This window comes from Eptesicus fuscus, chromosome 21 (assembly GCF_027574615.1).
Source record: "Eptesicus fuscus isolate TK198812 chromosome 21, DD_ASM_mEF_20220401, whole genome shotgun sequence".
NCBI lineage: Eukaryota > Metazoa > Chordata > Mammalia > Chiroptera > Vespertilionidae > Eptesicus > Eptesicus fuscus.
In genome coordinates, this window is record NC_072493.1 from 4397162 (window position 1) to 4417424 (window position 20263).

A 20263-nucleotide genomic window follows, 5' to 3' on the forward strand; every position below is an offset into this window, starting at 1 on the left:
GAAAACATCTTAAATGTTACATTTGGGGAGGCCCTTCAGAGAGCCACAGGACATAAACAGATATACAGTGTATCCGCGTTTTAAATTTCATGGGGGGAGGGGGTTAGGAAAATAAAGTCTAAAATAAAAGCTGGCATGGCTCAGTGATTTAGCATCACCCTGAACCTGGAGGTCACGGTTCGATTCCCAATCAGGGCACATGCCCAGGTTGTGGGTTCCATCCCCAGTGTGGGGCGTGCAGGAGGCACCGATCAATGATGCTCCCTCATCACTGATGCTTCTCTCTCTCTCCCTTTCCCTTCCTCTCTGAAATCAATGAAAATATATTTAAATATATATGTATGTGTGTGCGTGTGTGTGTGTGTGTGTGTATTTACACACACACACTGGATAAAAGTCTTGTATCTAGAATCTATAAAGAACTCTCTCAGAACTCAATAATAAGACAAGGAATCCAACTTTAAAATGGGAAAATATCTGAACAGATACCAAGAAAGATAAGCATTGGCAAATAAGCCCATGAGAATTTAAATGCTCATCGTGGTGAGTCCTTGAAGAACTGCCGACAGGCCCTAGCTGGTGTTGCTCAGTGGGTAGAGCGTCGGCCTGTGGACTGAGGGTCCTGGGTTCGATTCCGGTCAAGGGCACATGCCCAGGTTGCGGGCTCGATCCCCACTGGGAGGTGGTGATGCTCTCTCAACACTGATGTTTCTATCTCTCTCTCCCTCTCCCTTCCTCTCTGAAATCAATACAAATAAATTAAAAAAAAAAGAAAAGAAGAAGAAGAAAAACTGCCGACGGGAACCGCAGTGCCACAGCGCTGCTCACCTGCCAGAGGGAGCGGCTGCAGCGGGAGATGGGCCACCACGCGGCACCCGGGACTCTGGAACACGCTGCGGCCTTTGATAAAGTTCTCCATACACTTACCTATGACAGCCGTCCCCCGGCGAGGCATGTCCCCCGAGGAATGAAAACATGGCCACAGAAGGCCCTCTGTTCCCATGCTGTGGCAGCGTTGTTGACATTGGCCTAAACGAGGAACAGCCCCACACTGTTAACCAGCGCGTGGCTGTGAGGGAATGCTGCCTCGCGATCGGAAGAACGAACCGTAGCAGGTGCCACAATAGGGTAATTACGGTAAGTGAGGCGTTAGGTGCGGGGAAGGAGCCGCCCATCTGTACGCCGTTTCTCTGCCATCCGAGAAAAGGCAAAGCTGTACGAACAGACGTGTAACCAGCTGTTGCCGAGACGAGGGACTGGGAGTGTACTGAGTGCAAAAGCGTAGGAGGGAGCTGGTTTTGGGGGGAATGTTCTATATCCCCATCGTGCCTGTCACGTGACTGTATTGTCAAAACGCGCTGAACTGCTCACTTTTTTGTTGTTAATCCTCGCCTGAGGATATTTTTCCATTGATTATTTGTTTTAGGGGGAGGAAGAGACAGAGAGAGAAACATCGATGTGAGAGAGACATACAGATTGGGTGCCTGCACAAGTACTCGGGGCCGAGAATCGAGCCTGCAACCAAGGCACGTGCCGTGAAACGGATGAAATAGTCTTCAACCCGTGCCGTGTGCGTGGGGAGAGAAGTTGGCAAGGCATTTGGACGTATCTGATGGGACACTGCACGATGGTCCTGTGCTTGGAATAAGCGTTACTGTGGGAATGGGCGTGGGCGGGCGGTAGAAGGAAGTGAGAGAGAATATAGAACCGAGGTGTGTGTATTCGGGTTGTGTGAAGGCATCTTGAAGTTCTCGCCGTCCCAAATTAAATGTTTCAGTAAGAAGGCCTCGCCGTCGCTTTGGGAACCGACCTCGCCCGGTGGGTGTGATTCATGAAACGTCCACGCTGAGTTGTAACCTTGGGAGGGTTCGGCCTCCCAGCTCTCCCCAGAGGGTTTCCCAGAGAAATGCCCGGGCGTGGGGCTGGCCCGGGAGCTGTTTGCAGTCAGGTGCCACGGGCTCCCCCCCACCCAGCAGCCCCCCTCCCAGACCTAAGTAAAGCGACAGGGCTGCTCCCACAGAGCCCGCAGCCTGGTGCGGGAGCCGGCGGCCATCTGCGAGTCACACCCACGTCAAATGACAGCTGGGACAGGTACAGCTGTGCTGTCCAGAGAACCCGTGCTTGCGGGACTTGATGGAGCCTGGGGGTATCAGGGAAGGCCTCCTGGAGGCAGTGACGCCCTAGCAAAGCCCAGGGTGTGATGGGAGGAGTAGGTGTGGACCAGGCCAAGGGGTAGCATCCCAGCTCCTGGAGGAGGGAGAGGGAGGGGCGGGGCTGGAGCGGCCAGGGCCAGGTGAGCTCAGGGGAATATGGGAATGAGATGCTGGGAGCCCTGTGTGGGGGTTGGGGGGAAGGACAGCCATCGGGAGGTGAGCGGCCGGTCTGGAACCTTCTACCCCCACCCACCCCAGCTGCCATAAGGGAGCCCCATGCTCCCCATTCATTACCTGACATAACTAATTGCCTGGTGACATTTCCCATATTATAGACAAATGTGACGTATGGGCCCAGCTGTGCCCCTTCTCGTCACCAGGAATCGGTTGATAAATATGTTTATTTGAGGTGAGCCCGGCCTCATCCATTAGAAATATTGTTTTTCTAAACATTACATTGATTTAATTTAACTCTAATCAATTTAAAATGGTTCTGACAATTAACAGAAGCTTCAAATATGACCTTAAAGTAATAGGATTCATTAGCTATGTTGAGGATTAAACTTACCCTAATAGGGCAATTTTTCTTCTGAGGGTATTCGGGAAGCGACGAGTGGTCAGTCAAAACGAGATCAATTATTATAAATTATACAGTTAGAGTTGATTATGTATCCCCTGCTAATTTGTCTGAAGAGGGGTCTCCGACGATGGGAGTAATTTATTAATAACTAGCTCTCCCCCTGCCCGGGCCCGCGCTTCCGCAGCAGCTGCCGGGCCTCTGCAGCCCACGCAGGATTCTGTTCCGGGGCTGCCCCGACGTATGCTAATTAAGCCCGTAATTAATTGGAACGGTTACAGTTAAAGACACGATGCTGACGCCCTTCGCCCTGTCATTCCTGACAGTGGACTCACTCAAAAGGCAATCTGATCAAAAATTCATAGGGGAGCCCGGGCACCCCAGAGCCAGGCACTCAGACAGCAAAGGGTGCCTGGAGGGACGGCTGGGGGCTGGAGAGGGAGCGGGCGGGGGGACACAGGCCGGGGCCGAATGTGCAGGTCACAGCTCCCACACTGGTGGCCCATCGGGGATAAGCCACGGACAGACAAATGGAACTCCATTCTTGGCCAGGATCGTGCACAGTGGGAAAGCTCGCGTCTCTGGAAAAGTTCTGACTGAGGAGTCAGAGCCCACGGGGCTGCCTCGCCCACTCCCTTCCCCGCACCAACCCTCTCTCTCTTCCTTGCCCGCCTGGCCCTGCAGGCACGTGACCTTGAGACCCGTGGGCTGGGACACGTGGAGAAACAAGGCCCCGAGAGAGACAGTCTCGCCAGGAGCCCCGATGGCCAGGCTCCAGAGGCCCAGGTGTGGCTGGGGTCACAGAGGATATAGGTGGACTTGGGGGCCGAGGGGAGGTGGCCTGTCCGTGAGTGGACACTCCCCCTCATGGATGGCGGGGGCCTGAGAGAGGCGACCATGAGTGACCCCGCGGTCCAGGCTCCCGGCTCCTGAGCAGCTGGGCGAGGGGGCCCACACCACTGGGCTGCACGTCCACGCTGGGTCAGCAGCTGCGTCCCACTCTTCCCAGATCTCTGGGTCAGTCTGGAAAAGGGGGGAGGTTATTCATCCCGACCCCCACGTGGGTCCCCCGAGGCGTGTGGACCAAAGACAACCAAAAGAGCGTGCGCACAAAAGGACGTTCGGCTCGGAGATGCCCGTGGGAAAGGACCCGTGTCCACGGCTCCACATTCCAATGAACACGGAACACCCTGCGTGGCAGAGGAACACGGAATACCCTGGGGCCCCACTACAGAGCCGACAGGTGAGTACCCAACACTGTGGAAGCCAAGGAGCCGTGGGGTGTCTGGGGGGCTGGTCGCCTTGGAGGTCAGGGCAGCTGCGGGAGCGCTGGGCGAGCCCGGGAATGCACACACAGCGGCTCCGCAGGGCAAGTCTCCCATCTTCCCGAGGGAACCTGGGGCAGCAGGCGCGGGGGCCGAGAGGGAGGCAGGGATGGGACGGGAGTGAGGCCGGGGCCTTGGCGAGGGACACAGCCACATGGATGTGGCCAACCAGGAGCCCTGTCAGTCAGTCAGTCAGTCAGTCAGTCAACCACCCGTTTAGTGGGGGTCACGCTGACAAGGGAAGAACCAAAACCATAAACATCACTTGTAGTCCAGCCGGCGTGACTCAGTGGTTGAGCGTCAACCTAGGAACCAGGAGGTCATGGTTTGATTCCCGGTCAGGGCACAGGCCCGGGTTGCGGGCTCAATCCCCAGTGTGAGGCGTGCAGGAGGCAGCTGATCAATCATTCCCTCTCATCATTGATGTTTCTATCTCTCTCCTCTCCCTTCCTCTCTGAAATCAATCAAAATATCCTACCTAATAAAAGAGTAATATGCAAATTGACCCTAACTCTGCTACACCCACAAGCCATGCCCACAAGCCATGCCCACCAGCCAATCAGAGCGAGTATGCAAATAAACCCATCCAAGATGGCTACAGCCACAGAGAGCAGGAGGGAGGCTTGGGTTTCCCCGGCAACAGAGGAAGCTAAGCTTTCCGCCTGCCCTTACTGGCCTAAGCCTCCACTCAAGGCTACAAAGTTTCAATTATAGAAGGTAAACAAATCCAAACAGAAATGGCAGCAGCCACTGAGCTGGAAAGAGCAGGAGGCAAGGGTTGCCCCCGGCAATGGAGGAAGCAAAGCTTCTGCAGCCCTGGCTGGCCTAGGCCTCTGCTCCAGGCTACAAAGTTTCAATTATGGAAGATACATCAATCCCAAGAGAAATGGCTGCCAGCCACGGAGCGAGCAGGAGGCTTGGCTCCGCTCCAGGCTATAAAGTTTCAATTGTAGAGGATACATAAATCCCAGATACCAGGGCCTCTGCTTGGTGGTTTGCAGGCTGGCCAGGGGGCGTGGCCAGCCTGCAAACCACCATAGGCCCTTCACCCAGGCTGCCCCACACCCCAAGGGAACCCCCACCCTGATCCGGGACACCCTTCAGGGCAAATCAGCTGGCCCCCACCTGTGCAGGCCTCTATCCTATCTAATAAAAGAGTAATATGCAGATTGACCATCACTCCAACACACAATATGGCTGCCCCCATGTGGTCCAAGATCCTGCCCCCATGTAGACACAAGATGGCCACCACAAGATGGCCAGCAGGGGAGGGAAGTTGGGAGGCACCTGGCCTGTAAGGGAGGGCAGTTGAGAGGGACCAGGCCTGCAAGGGAGGGCAGTTGGAGGCGATCAACCCTGCAGGGGAGGGCAGTTAGGGGTGACCAGGCTGGCAGAGGAGGAAAGTTGGGGGCAAACAGGCTGGCAAGGGAGCAGTTAGGCATCAATCAGGCTGGCAGTGGAGTGGTTAGGGGGTGATCAGGCTGGCAGGCAGAAGTGGTTAGGGGCAATCAGGAAGGCAGGCGAGCAATTGGGAGCCAGCAGTCCTGGATTGTGAGAGGGCAGTCAGACATCCCTCGAGGGGTCCCAGATTGAAGAGGGTGCAGGCTGGGCTGAGGGACACCCCCCCCCTCCGTGCACGAATTTCGTGCACCGGGCCTCTAGTATATATATTTTAAATCACCGGGTCACTGTGTTCTATTCGGTCAGCGTGCTCACTGCTAACAAACCTTTCCGCCCACTCATGTGAATCTTCTTATAAACGAAATCTGATCTATTCGGGTACCTAAGCGTTTGTCAGCCACTCTTGTGACCTAATGTAGGAGGGGCCTTTGCTCAGGCCAATAAGAATGGTGTTCTAGAAGAGTCCAGTGGCTGCAGAGACCGCCGTGGTCCAGCTGTACCATAAATCGACTGGAGTCCTGACATGGGAGTTTAGCTCCATCATACACAAAGCTGCCTGCTCGGACAGCCACCCCGGGCTCCCTGCGATCCCGCCTTAGAAAAACGTCCCGGCGATAGAACTGCTGGGTACAAGACGCACCACGCGTCAGGCCTCGAGCTCACGGAAAAGCCCGCGAGCATTGAACGTCCACGAGCTCACGGTTCGTGTGTGACTGTCGAGGGCCAGGGGCGGGGGAAGAACCCAGCAAGGGACGTCGGCGGTCCAAGGAGGGTCTGCACCCACCGGACCCCGCACCCTCACACGGGCCACATGAGGGTGTCATACAGCAGTGAGGGGCTGTTGTTTGTTTGGTTAATTCTCACCTGAGGATGTTTTTCCCATTGATTTTTAAAGGCAGTGAAAAGGAGGGAGGGAGGAAGGGAGGGAGGGAGGGAGGGAGGGAGGGAGGGAGATGTGAGAGACACAGGCTTCCCACACAGGCCCTGACCAGGGCTGGGGATCGAACCTGCACCCCAGGCACATGGCCTTGACCAGGAATCGAATCCGAGAGCCTTTGGTGCATGGGCCACCGCTCTACAGGCCAGCAGAGGGTCCCTGCATGTCAGAGCTGGCTAGGACACCCCTTCTGTGTCAGGGATGGGGGAACTGAGGCTCAGAGAAGGGCCACTCAGGAAGGCAGTGGCCTCCAGTTCTGGAATCTTCTCCGTGCAGCCACAGTTGTGGCTGAGCCTCGGGATGTGAGGGGACTGGCCTCACCCGCTGCCGAGCGGAGCCGGGGTGCAGGAAGTGGGCGTGCTGGGGAGACGGGGTTACCACAGCAGTCCTCAGTGTGAGCACCTGTGGTGTGGGCTTTGGGTCTGTCATCACTTAATCCACACCACGCGGCGAGCGAAGGTGGGAGCCAGGACTTCGTCAAGTGTTCCCGCTCCGGCTCGCACAAAAAGCGCCTTGTGTCAGCCTTAACCCAAAGGCAAACGCTTTCTGGGTTTTGCTGAAAGAGAAAAGTCTTGTCCACAGTGGGCAGGGGCTCCCAGGCTTGGTGTGTACAAGAGCCACTGGGAGGTCAAAATGCAATGTCAGGACCCTGCTGGGAGGCGGGTCCTGTGCACTGGGGAGGCTCTGAGCCTGCCTGTCTGAGCTCACCCCATGACTCGGAGGCAGGGGCCGGAAGACCACTCTTCAGGGCACATGGAGGAGAGTGAGGTTGGTTTGCACACTCAGACCCTGCCCACTTCCGCTGCAGAGGTGAGTACCACGGGCAGGAGGCTCACAGAGGTCGGTTCCCACACCCACAGAAGAATATTCCTAATGAAGGGCCTGGCCGCCGGGAGCCTGCTGTGCTCCTGCTTTCTTCCCATGGAGCTGTGGGTGTGTACTTCATTCCTCTGCGGATCCTGGACCCACCTCACACCGACCCGACGGCGTGCGCCCAGCAGATGGCACTAACTCGTCTGAAACAAGGTTTGTGAAAGGAGCCTGCGAGGAAGAGGGAGAAGGAGAGGGAGAGACGGAGGAAACGCCACACAGGCAGACAGGCCCGACACGGCACCCCCTCGCCGCCGTCCTGAGGGACTAGGAGGACGCGCCAAGCCTCCTGGATACACTTTATACTCTGCCGCGTGGCCCTGACTCGTTGCCGCATTTGCTTTCAAACATCACCTGCTGCTTCCTGGGAGCTGGTGGCTGGTTGCAGCCGGGAGCCAAGATGTTGCCATAACCTATTATGGCCACACGATGGCGATGCTGCGCCAGAAGGAAGGGAGGCATTAAAAAAAAAAAAAAAGCGATCTAAAGACTTGAGAGTGTGATCAGAAAATCAGGTCCTGGGAGGAGGCATGGTTACACTTGCACCTCACAAACCATGCACACAGCAAACGTGGTTTCAAGTTCTAAAGCCTGACGAGGCAAGAGCTACAATGTTTCCCCTTCTGAGAGGAACCGTGGGGAGCCCGAGGCTGGGGAGCCAGAGGCCGGGACCTCTTACAAGACGTGGGGACAGGGAAGTCATTCCGGCCACGCCAACAGCAGTGAGCGGGAAGGGTTCTGTGCATAAAAGGCTGAAAGTTGCCCGGCTAGTGTGGTGCAGTGGTTGAGCGCCGACCTATGAATCAGGAGGTCACAGTTCAATTCCAGGTCAGGGTACATACCCAGGTGATTCTCTCTCACCATTGATGTTTCTCTCTCTCTTCCTCTCTCTCTCTCTCTCTCTCTCTCTCTCTCTCTCCCCCCCCCATCTCTCTCTCTCTCTCTATGAAATCAATAAAAATATTTTCCTTAAAGGCTGCAAGTTCCTTCTCTGACTCAGCAAATATGTGAGCACCTGCTGTGTGCCAGGCCCTGATCACGGTGCCAAGAAAACGGAAGGGACTAGGGGAGTCCCTGTGTCCAGGGCGAGAGACCCCAGCACACCATCCGTGGAAGAGCCGGCCCGGGGTGCCTTGGGTGCGTTTCAGACCATCCCCCTGGCTCCCCAGAGCCAGCTGATGACTGTCAGGAATGGTGGGAGCCAGCTTTGAATACACCCATTATTAAAGGTAAATGATACCCACTTCCAATTAAATAAGTTCTATGGGAAAGCTCTGATTAGGCAAGTCATATTTAAAACTCATCGCTTCCTAATCATTTTACATTTGACAGTTACCTAGGCCAGGGGCCAGCAAACTTCCGCAAGGACCAGAGGTAAGTATTTCAGGCTGTGCGGCACCAGTGTCTGTCACAACTGCTGTGACACTGCAGTGCAAAAGCACGAGTGTCCAGAAAATGCTATTGACAAGCCGGCGGGGGGCTGGGCTGGGGCTGGGGCTGGGGCTGGCCCGCGCCACTGCTGGCCACGCCTGGGCCGCGCTCAGGGACTTCTGTGCGGTGGGAACGTTACGTGCTTCCGTGCGGATCCTATTGGCTCTCCTCCCAGCCCCGCCTCCAGCGACGTCACTCTGCCACCCAGGGCTCCGCACCCCCAATCTAGTACCCATCTCAGCACCCTACCCACACTTTCAGCAAACCCTCATGCAAAAGTTACGTGCGCTCATTTCAAAGCAGAAAATTACAAGATGGAGGGACTCCTGTACATTCTTATGGCTGGTGAAGCTAACAGTATTAGCAAGTGGAATGATGAGACCAAAGGTAGACCTGCCTTTAAAACACCTGCAGGTCCGAAGATTCTCTCCGTCACTTCTGGACATTGTTTTATGTAATCATATGTTATACACACATGACCGCTCTGCTGTCCTTCTGCATGGCTAGGAAGGCATTCCAGGAAACAATGCTCGGAGCACACGCATGCCACAGCACACGCCATGGCACATGGTACAGCACAGACACCCACAAGCCACGGTCTAGTCCACAACACCCACTGTTGTCTAGACACACACTATGCGTATCAGCTACACAAACACCACTTTCTGCTTCAATCAGGAGGATAAAGCTGGTGCTACCGTGTGAATAAAACTGTTGTTACTTCAAGTGAAATCAGCTGAACTTGGTGAGGGGCAGGCTGCCCGCACTGGGCAGTCCGACTCGCGTGGCAGAGGTTGGGTACCTCATGCATCTCTCCAGGGAGTGTCCCTGAGCCACGCCTTAGGCCAAGTTCATCGCCGATGGCCATGGGTTTGTGTAGGGTGACATCTGTCACTCCAGGCCTCTAATAAAACCCCGTGCCCCACCCACAGAACAGCCTCAAAAATGAGCACTGCCGGCGGCCAGTCGCCACGCGGGAGGAGCACCGACGGCTGTACATGCCAGTCCCCCACGGACGTCACTTCAAAAACGGACGCTCGGTGACAAAACCACTCACTTACGTCAACCCCAGAACACACGCAAACCGCCTCGCCTGGGGAAGTGGGCACTTTCCTGACCGCCCCAGCAGCACGCGGACGCCGAGGCGACGGGCAGGTCAGCACCCAGAGAAAATGAACGCGTCCGCTCCACACAACTTTAACAGCCGATGGGAAGTCGTCTCTTAACACCAAAACAGTTCTTCCTCTAGGAACCGTTAGCTACAAAGGACAGTGATTGCATGGCCTTGGTCCGTAAAGAAGACACCTTTATTTACATTCTCGGAGGCCGAGAGGAGGTCTGAAACGGCACAATTAGAATGCTGTGCTTCCAGAAGGGTCACATGATCACCGCACTGGACTTACAGCTTCAGCTTTAATAACTTCATTTAGACTTCCTAAAAAACCAACACGCACATACTCTCTAAAGTGCAAAACGCTTATTAAAGACGTCAGAGACACACGGCTCTTCCGAAGGTCCTCCCACAGCGACCCCTGCCGCACGGGCGCGGGCGGGGCCCCGGGCACACGCAGGCCGGGCGGTGCGGCTACTTGTACAGGCTCATGGTGGGGCTCTGGTACATGCACATGTACGCGTCGCACAGCAGCCTGCGCGCGCAGCCCTGGATCCGCCGCGAGTCCAGGGAGTGCAGCTCCTCCGGCGACATCTTCAGGTACTCCCGGACCTCGGGGCACGGGGTCACCTGAGGGATGTTGAAGCCGTTCTGACCACCTGTGGACAGGAAGAGCGCGCTCAGGGTCAAGTTCTCCACCCGCTGCTGCCCACCCGCCCATGCCACCTCACACCTGCAGCCCAGGGAAGGCACACGCCACCTCACACCTGCACCCCAGGGAAGGCACACGCCACCTCACACCGAGGGAAGGGACACGCCACCTCACACCGAGGGAAGGCACACGCCACCTCACACCTGCAGCCCAGGGAAGGCACACGCCACCTCACACCTGCAGCCCAGGGAAGGCACACGCCACCTCACACCTGCAGCCCAGGGAAGGGACACGCCACCTCACACCTGCAGCCCAGGGAAGGCACACGCCACCTCACACCGAGGGAAGGCACACGCCACCTCACACCTGCAGCCCAGGGAAGGCACACGCCACCTCACACCGAGGGAAGGGACACGCCACCTCACACCTGCAGCCCAGGGAAGGCACACGCCACCTCACACCTGCAGCCCAGGGAAGGGACACGCCACCTCACACCGAGGGAAGGCACACGCCACCTCACACCTGCAGCCCGGGCAAGGGGCCTGATTGCACTTCTGATTCCTAGAAGTTCAAGCCTCTTTTGCTCTCAACAGTGTTTTCATTTTTTTATTTCTGAGGGGATTCTAGGCCAAGAGTGAAGAAAACTGGCGAGAGGACACAGCTGAGCAGAGCCCACAGCCGGCTCCGCGGCCCTCTGTGCCGAGTGGGTGGTAACGATACACAGACGCACCCGCTCAGCTGCCGACACGGCCGCCCCTCGCCGTGACCCTGCGGGTGGGCGATCTAGTGAAACGAGCACTCTCTCCTTCCCCGTCACCGTTCCCGCACCCCACATACTTCCCGGAGGGCCTGGCCCAGGGCCCTCGACTCCCGGTGACCAGGCTCGTGCAGAAATGAGGAGCCTGGACCCCGAGGAGACGAAGCTGCGAAGGAAGCCCCTCGGCCTGACAGAAGCTCAGGGTCTTCCGTCAGGGGAGCCCCTCCGCCTGTGGGGCAGCACAGCATCGCACTCCGCAGCCGGGCCGAGTGCAGCCCGGCCTGACCCTCACCGCTGTCCCTGGGCCTCCCGCACACTGTCCCCGCGGACGCGGCCCACGGGAGCGAGTGAGTGGTTACCGTCCCGGTCGGCCATGCTGTCACCCGCTGTCCCTGGGCCTCCCGCACACTGTCCCCGCGGGAGCGAGTGAGTGGTTACCGTCCCGGTCGGCCATGCTGTCACCCGCTGTCCCTGGGCCTCCCGCACACTGTCCCCGCGGACGCGGCCCACGGGAGCGAGTGAGTGGTTACCGTCCCGGTCGGCCATGCTGTCACCCGCTGTCCCTGGGCCTCCCGCACACTGTCCCCGCGGACTCGGAGCGAGTGAGTGGTTACCGTCCCGGTCGGCCATGCTGTCGAAGAAGAGCCAGGCGGAGTCGTCCCGGCCGTACTTGACGAAGGCCACGTAGTGGCTGGTCTCGATGCAGAGCACGGCGAACAGCTCCATCTGCTGACGGGGCACGCAGCTGTGCCTCCAGTCCCAGTCGGGCAGGTCTTTGGGCAGGGACACCGGGTTGTACTTGTGGGTCCGCCTCTTGGGGTGGAGGTGGACCTGAACGGAGCGGGCAGAGCCAGGCTCAGTGATGCTCGAGATGAACTCCACTCCCTCGCCCTGACTCCTCCCGGGCCCCGCAACCCAGGCCTCCCGGGAGTCTGTCAGGCCCACAAGGGCAGGAACCATGCCACCTGACCATGAACTTGCGGGCGTTCGTGATGAGTCGAGAACTCTTCCGAGCCAGCCGCCTGCGGAGTGCGCGCGCAGCTTCGGGGTGAGGGGCTCACCTGGGTGTTGCAGTCCTTGCAGAACTGCTTGATGGTCCCGGCCGCGATGTCGGGGTCCTCGTAGCACTCGCGGCACTCGTACATGGCCAGCCCTCCGCAGATGCGGCACTGTCGGGGGGCTGGGGCGGGACAGGGGAGGGGCCTTTAAAATGCACTCTTTCGGATAAATGATTAAAAACTTAAGCTCCAAAAAGGACAACGTTCGTGGGCTCAAAACGGGCTCTCCCTCCCCACCCCCTTAAGCTTTAAATTGGATTTCCGTGGATTCGGGATAACTTAAAGCTGAAAGCATCCCTGTTCCAGTTAGCGAGAGATGCCACTGGCAACAGCACATGCGCTTCCTCCGTCCTTCCCCCTCGCACATCCTTCCCCAGCTCCTGTGTGTTCACAGCCTCTCTTTCCCCAAGCCTCGTGTGTGTGTGTGTGTGTGTGTGTGTGTGTGTGTGTGTGTGTGTTTATAGCTCCTCTTGTACAAAACATCGACATAACCTTTTATTTAATGTTACATCATCACTTTCATACTACGGGTCTCCTAACACAGGACGGGTACACCGTAATCCATTTAACAACTCGCCCCTTGTTAACATTCAGACGGCTTCTAACTTCTTAATCAGGCACCGATGAACCTGTGCGTGTGTAAACACGTATCGGCATTTCTGACGATGTTCTCAGAATGAACGCCAGCTGCGCACTCCGGCTCCGCAGACACGGAGCGCCTAGCGCAGGGCCTGCACCCTGTCCCGCTCACAGCGAAGGAGAGCCCTGCCGACGCTGAGGAACCAGCAGAACCAACAGAGCGCCTACTTACTGTCTTCAAGCAAGTCTGTGATGTTCAGTTCCAGAGAAGGGAAGATTTTCTTAAATAGTTTGAAGTCTTTCCCAAACCGAGGCATCTGAATGATCAGGCATGACGGGGCCTGAAAAAAAGGGAAGTATTTTTAGAATCAAAGTGCTGGAAAAACTCCCTGTGAGCCCGGCCTGCGTGGCTCAGTGGTTGAGCGTCGACCTTTGAACCAGGAGGTCAGGGTTTGATTCCCAGTCAGAACTTCCATATAAAACACAAGCAATGACCACTAACCTCTGCAAATTTCAGGTTGCTGTTGATGAAAGACCATTCTAACAGCTGCTGAATTGTAGGAACTCCAACTTTCTCATTTTTTTCCATAAAAATTTGATAGAAGTAACAATCTTGTACCTTTTGACCTGCTGACCTAAAAGAAAACATGCAGAAAACCCCACAGAGTTTACTTGTGACACTTATATCACAACATGAAGTGGTTCCAATAGTGTCTGAGAACAGAAAACTACACATTTGATGGTGCAACTTCCGACGTCAGACCAACAGGGCAAAGGCCATCTATATATAAAAGATTAATATGCAAAGTGTCCCCTCAGGAGTTCGATCACTCACTATGATGTGTGCGACCACCAGGGGGCGGCATGGAATGAAGGAAGGCCCCAGTTGGCAGCCGGCATGCCGCTGGGGAAGAGAGGCCCTGCCAGCAGCCGGCAGCTGGAAGGCCCCAATTGGCCCTGATCACCGGCCAGGCCTAGGTACCCTAACCATGCACACATTTCGTGCTCCGGGCCTCTAGTAATTTAGATAAAATAATTAAATGTCTTCCTCCCCAGCCACCCATCACTCCAGGTCTTGGGATTCTGTTTCTATTTATTGTGTCCCTGAGTTAATAAGTTAGTTCTGGAGAGAAGACGTTGGTGGAGAGTAATGGGGCTGTGGGAACGGAGCCCATGGAGACCCTAACACACGGAGGTGACGTAACCCTGAGGGGCCTCGTCAGCAGCCGATGGCAGAGGGGACGAGGTGTCTCTTTTCCCAGCGTGTCTATAAAACTGTAAACGTTACCTTATTTTTAACAATGGTTCCACCCTTAAAATATGATGAAACAAGATATTCAAGAATTCTTCAGGATCTAGGAGAAAATAAAAAATCAAGTAAGTCCCTGCCAAACTTTTAAATCATTCTATTTTTTTATAACAGTCATATATCTATACTGAATTCAGTTTCATAATCAATCTTATTTCAATTAAAAGCACGGTTCTCATGTTTCCCTAACTAAAAATACAAAGGATATGATAAAATATCAAGTTCTAACTTTGTTATGATGTCATGGCATTTGAAAAGGTATAATCATTCACACATGATAAAATAATTTTAATTTCTTTTGAGGGTTTTAAGGTAAGTGGAATGAAGCCTGAAGTACGACCTTGTATTTTCCTGATACTTAAATAATCATCAAGTCTCTAAACATTACCGCTAGTTCCAACATGCTGTTAGCACGTTCAGAACCAGGAGCTGCATCTCAGAGGAAAGCCATTAGCCATGAACAGAAACGCTGACTCTGACCATAACTTCACCCTTTGCGGCAGGAGAGCTCCGTGGGACAGTGTGGCTGGGCCGACCACCCCCTCGGGGCGAGGGATCCAACCGGCCGCTGGATGGGAACGCTGGGGAGGAACACTCCCGGGTACCCACCGCCTGCCTACAACCCGCCCGCTGCTAACGGAGCCCTCTCTTCAGTATTGCCACTCCCTTTAGGAGAGAGACAGCATTTTAAAAGGGGAAGAAGCCTGGCTGGCATGTCTCGTGGCTGAGCATTGACCTACAAACCAGGAGGTTCAATTCCTGGTCAGGGCACATGCCAGGTTGCAGGCTGGATCCCCAGTGTGGGGCGTGCAGGAGGCAGCCCATCAATGATTCTCTCTCATCACTGGTGTTTCTATCTCCCTCTCCCTTTTTCTCTGAAATCAATAAAAATATATATTAAAAAATAATAAAACTTAAAAATAAAAGGGGGGGGGGGAATAGTACACCACATGGACATTTCTGTTTAAAACATCCTCCCCGCCGAAACCGGTTTGGCTCAGTGGATAGAGCGTCGCCCTGCGGACTCAAGGGTCCCAGGTTCGATTCCGGTCAAGGGCATGTACCTTGGTTGCGGGCACATCCCCAGGACGGGGTGTGCAAGAGGCAGCTGATCGATGTTTCTCTCTCATCGATGTTTCTAACTCTCTATCCCTCTCTCTTCCTCTCTGTAAAAAATCAATAAAATATATTAAAAAAAAAAAAAAAACATCCTCCCTGCTACACGGGGCCGGCACGTGGCGGGCGCCAAGTCATCTGTAGGGCAAGTCCTGTGAGGTCAGACAGTCACCTTTCTCTTCAGAGGTAAATCCTGACGCAGCCCCAACTTTCTCCAGTATTTTCCTCAGTTTCATAATCTTTGTGGCACACACATATCCATATCTGTGTTAGTAAAAATATGAATCAATACTGGCATTTACATTCAATTAATACAACATTTTGATAATCATAAATTTCTTATATAACTTCAGGATGTCATAAATCAATAGGCTAGACACTTATTTTGAAAAGTACAATTATAGGCTTCTTTTTTCCCTTTTTATTGATTTACGGGGGTGAGGTTTGAAAAATTAAGAATCTGGAATCAGAATTATCCCAGGCACTATTATACCCTAAAACAGTGATGGGCAACCTTTTGAGCTTGGTGTGTCAAACTTCGCCAAAAAACTGAGCATAACTCGGGTAGTGTGTCACTTTGAGGAAAAAACTAACTCCAAGACTCTAGTTGCAAATGTTTCATCCTCAGCAAGCAGCAAATGTTTCATCCTCGGCATGCGGCCGCATGTCATCAGAAATGGCTACGCGTGTCAGTGCTGTCACGCGTGTCATAGGTTCGCCATCACTGCCCTAAAAATAACTATCACATACTAATACAAGAAAAAATACTTGGATTTTATGATGACTGGTTAATGCTATTTGCTTAAGAAATCAAAGCCAGCTTTATAGAACAGAATATATTACTTTGAGAGAGAGAGAGAGAGAGAGAGAGAGAGAGAGAGAGAGAGAGAGGCCTTTTAGTATTAAAGAATGAGACAGCCGCCAGGAGGCAGTAAGAGGTGGTGCTAAGACACTGAAAGTCTAACATGTGCTCTCAAACCGGCCATCGCCATTATGACACTTTTGCTCGTGTCTGTCTGAGCACAGGACACATCCTACACCGTCCACCTGCGACCCATTCTTATTCCAGCGGCTTCAGAAGAGACGCGAGAGGCCGCCCTGGGCTGCCCAAGGGCCGCTCCGAACTGGCTAATCTTTCTTTAGATTTTTTTATGTTCAGTGCTAGGTGCTCAATATATGTTGGCTGCGGAGATAAAGAATGCATGAACACTCACTACCCTACCAATAAAACTTCCCTTTTCTCGAAAATCAAATCTGGCTGAAGAAGCCCGACTGTATCATTTGGACGAAGAGGTCCAGTGACTGCCGGGCTGGGAGCAGCTCTCTGAGAAGAGAGGAGCCCACGGCTCGGCTCTCCCACGCCTCCTGCACGCTAACCTGTGGCACGGTCCACCCCTGGGCCCATCGCTCCGTGACACACACTGTGTGCTATACCTTGGCCAGATTCAAAATCCAATGAGTAGAGGCAGTACAAGGACCAACGGTTAAAACCATCATTAAAACTCCACCAAGAAAATAAATTCCATGCTTTTCTTATTAAATAAAAACCAGGTGTAAATGAATTACTTTACCAAGAAACAGCAACTAGGACGCTCCGCTTAGGCAGCGACCACTGTCCCCTACTCACATCCGCAGCGGGTTGACGATCTCCGTCCGCAGGAGCTCCTGCGTCTCGCTGTAATACTCCACGTCGTCCTTGTCTTTGGGTCTCAGCAGCACCGTGTCCAGAACGGAGCTAAAAGCAAACAAGCTGCAAAGCAAAGAGAGTGTGTGCTCGTGCTGTAAGCCCGTCATCTTTCTGAGAAACACGGGCCGGAAAGAATGGCAGGACAAGCCGCCAAATCTGGGGAACAAACAACACAGAAAGTCGCGTTTTTCATGAACACGGGATCCCAAGAGCCCCGCTGAGGTTCCCACGGGTCAATCATCGGGGCCTGGAGATCCAGCCAGGTGGGGGAGACTCGTGTCAGGAAGGAAACTAGAGCCCGGCTGGCGTGGCTCAGGGGATGAGCGCCAACCTCTGAACCAGGAGGTCACGGTTCGATTCCCGGTCAGGGCACAGGCCTGGGTTGCGGGCTCGATCCCCAGTGTGGGGCGTGCAGGAGGCAGCGAGCGGTCCATGATTCTCTCTCATCACTGATGTTTCTATCCCTCTCTCCTCCCTCCCTCTCTGAAATCCACACAAATGTTTTTTTAAAAAGAAGGCACACTAGAGGCGGGCGGGTTAAAGGGTGAAGTGTGCCTTCGCTGGGCGGGGACACTGCTTTTCGGAAGCTGAATGAGGCCTGCGACCCGAGTCAAGCTGCAAACAGACCACAGAGAGGGAGTCTGGGAACTGACCGCCCAGGGCAAACGCACAGCCACCGGGCAGCGCCCGCCAGACCCCAGACTGGTCTCCCCACGCCGCGTGGAGTCTAAAGCTCTTAAACGCCAGAAGCTCTTGTGACCGACAGGGTAACTCTGGAACCAAAGAAAAACACCATTGGCTAACAAGGGTTTTTTATCAGGAAATCCAAAGGATACCGTATCCATGATTGACAGACTGAAAGTATAATCTGGCCCCAAACGGCCCACCGCTTTGATTCCTCACCCTCCCTCCAAGTTTCCAACATCCCACGAAGCCCCACCCCCTGCCCTGAGGCAGCAGCCGGCGCTCCTCTCCTGTGCCTGGCAGTGTGCTGGGCTTTGCCACTCTTCAGTGCCAAGTTCTTGCCACGCTAAGCTGTCTCCTGGGGAATAAACTACACATAGGAGGGCGACTGCGCTTCTCCTGAGAACCATTCCTTAAAGCAACGGCATTCAATGACCGCCTCCACCTAGTCACACACACACACACACACACACACATACATACATATACATCGACACCAACACCGACACACACACACACACACACACACACACATACATATACATCGACACCGACACACACACACACACACACACACACACATACATACATATACATCGACACCAACACCCACACACACACACACACACACACACACACACATACATATACACCAACACCGACACACACACACACACACACACACACACACACACACGCCGGTGGCTCACTGCCAGCCACGTGATTGGACGCCGAGCTTCTCTCAGCAGCACGTGGTTCCTACATACCGTCAGGCCCCGGCTCCACCTGGGACATGACATCCAGCCACCAGCCACTGCATTACGCTGTGGGTCAATGTTTAGGATTCAGGCTCACCAGACAACAATCAGTAGCTTCCAAGGAGGATAGACAGTATAGACGGTATATAATGAAATGCAGGCCTCCCTTCCCCTCTCAGGTGCAGACACCCAGTCGCTCTACTCAAAGGCAGTTAGCAGTCTCTCTCTCTCTCTCTCTCTCTCTCTCTCTCTCTCTCTCTCTCTCACTAACCAGGGCGCTCTATTCCTCCTGGGTTAGTTTTAAACTTACCAGAATAAGGTCGAGTCCAAGTAACAAGAATTGTAATGGCCCTGGATACCTTTCTTCTTTCCAATCATTATCTCCAAACCTTCTTTTTCCATTTTCGGTGGAGTATTTTCTTCCACTACTTCACTTAAGTAGCCTCCAAAGGCTGAAAAGAAAAATAAAGGTGGAAACAGTAATTCTTTAAACCAGTGGTCGGCAAACTCATTAGTCAACAGAGCCAAATATCAACAGGACGACTGAAATTTCTTTTGAGAGTCAAATTTTTTAAACTTAAACTATATAGGTAGGTACATTGTTATTAACTTAATTAGGGTACTGCTAAGCTGGCCTTTGCTAAAAACTCAAGGGGCCAAAGAGCCGCATGTGGCTCGCGAGCCGCAGTCTGCCGACCCACTGTTTTAAACTATGACAACAGGCATCCCTGTTATATGTCTTCACTTAAAATATTTTTTTGGGCCCTAGCAGGTTTGGCTCAGTGGATAGAGTGTCAGCCAGTGGACTGAAGGGTCCCAGGTTCAATTCCGGTCAAGGGCACATGCCCAGGTTGTGGGCTTGGTCCCCAGTGGGGGGACATGCAGGAGGCAGCCGATCAATGATCAATGATTCTCTCTCATCATTGATGTTTCTATCTCTCTCTTCCTCTCTGAAATCAATAAAAAATATTTTTAAAAATTTTTTTGCATTTTGAGGCAAAATTTGTTTCTCAGCTCCAAGCTAGGGTGAGGGGAGGGTGGGGTTAACTGTTGCTCGCGTGGCTTGTAGAAAATGCCACTATGATCTCCACCCTCACTTCCTCACCATTCAGAACACACTCAGCACACTCAGTCATCAATGTAAAAACGCGCCTGCCACGCCAAGTATCTTGTTCCCCAAATACCTTATTCTTTCTGAAGATGTGTCCTTTTCAAGTTGGAAAAGAAAACAAAAATCCCAAAGTACTATTTCAGCTGCATGAGAAACGTCTTCCTAGGAGGTTCGTACGAGGCTCCCTGGCCCTGGAATGCTCCCCACCGTCACCCGGGAGGGGGCACGGAGCCGCCACCAGCACTGCCACTGGGGACACGCCCGCCCTGCGGGGAGCAAGCTGAGCCGCTGCCTGTGAGAGCGGACAGCGTGCCAGCTGCCTGCGTGCCCGCGCTGACGGACAGCGTGCCAGCTGCCTGCGTGCCCGCGCTGACGGACAGCGTGCCAGCTGCCTGCGTGCCCGCGCTGACGGGTGCACTGCGCACGTGGGGGGCGGCGCTGCTGACAGCACTGCTCGCTGACGCTGGGAACGAGGCTGAGCGCGAAGTCGTGGCCCAAACACACACACCTACCTCCTGGGCTGCTTAAAACTACATGTCTGTCATCCACAGGACGACAAAAATAAATCCCACCATGTTCACTTTCTAAGTCTCAAACACGTTTTCCTGCCTTTTCCTTTTCTTAAACGTCCCTGCTTAGGATAACTATAGCTTCCTTACACACCAGGTAACAACTCTGACCCGTTTAAAGGCCTGATGAAGGCTGGCAAGACACACATCTGTCATGGCCCCCGCCATCTACCATGCG

General features: G+C 54.0%; 1 protein-coding gene across 7 annotated transcripts in view; it reads right to left on the reverse strand.

The window, feature by feature from the left end:
* Positions 1-9978: 9978 nt before the first annotated feature.
* Positions 9979-20263, reverse strand: part of CYLD (CYLD lysine 63 deubiquitinase) — a 28897-nt gene continuing 18612 nt past the window's right edge. For all 7 annotated transcript variants that reach the window (XM_054710537.1, XM_054710538.1, XM_054710539.1 and 4 more), the window contains 9 exons: positions 18716-18857; positions 16904-17026; positions 15449-15540; positions 14140-14206; positions 13354-13486; positions 13084-13192; positions 12276-12394; positions 11829-12045; positions 9979-10464 (listed from right to left, as the gene is read on the reverse strand). In XM_054710537.1, coding sequence (XP_054566512.1) covers positions 10280-10464; positions 11829-12045; positions 12276-12394; positions 13084-13192; positions 13354-13486; positions 14140-14206; positions 15449-15540; positions 16904-17026; positions 18716-18857 — 1187 coding nt within the window. In that variant the 3' untranslated portion in view covers positions 9979-10279. The remainder of the gene's footprint in view (positions 10465-11828; positions 12046-12275; positions 12395-13083; positions 13193-13353; positions 13487-14139; positions 14207-15448; positions 15541-16903; positions 17027-18715; positions 18858-20263) is intronic.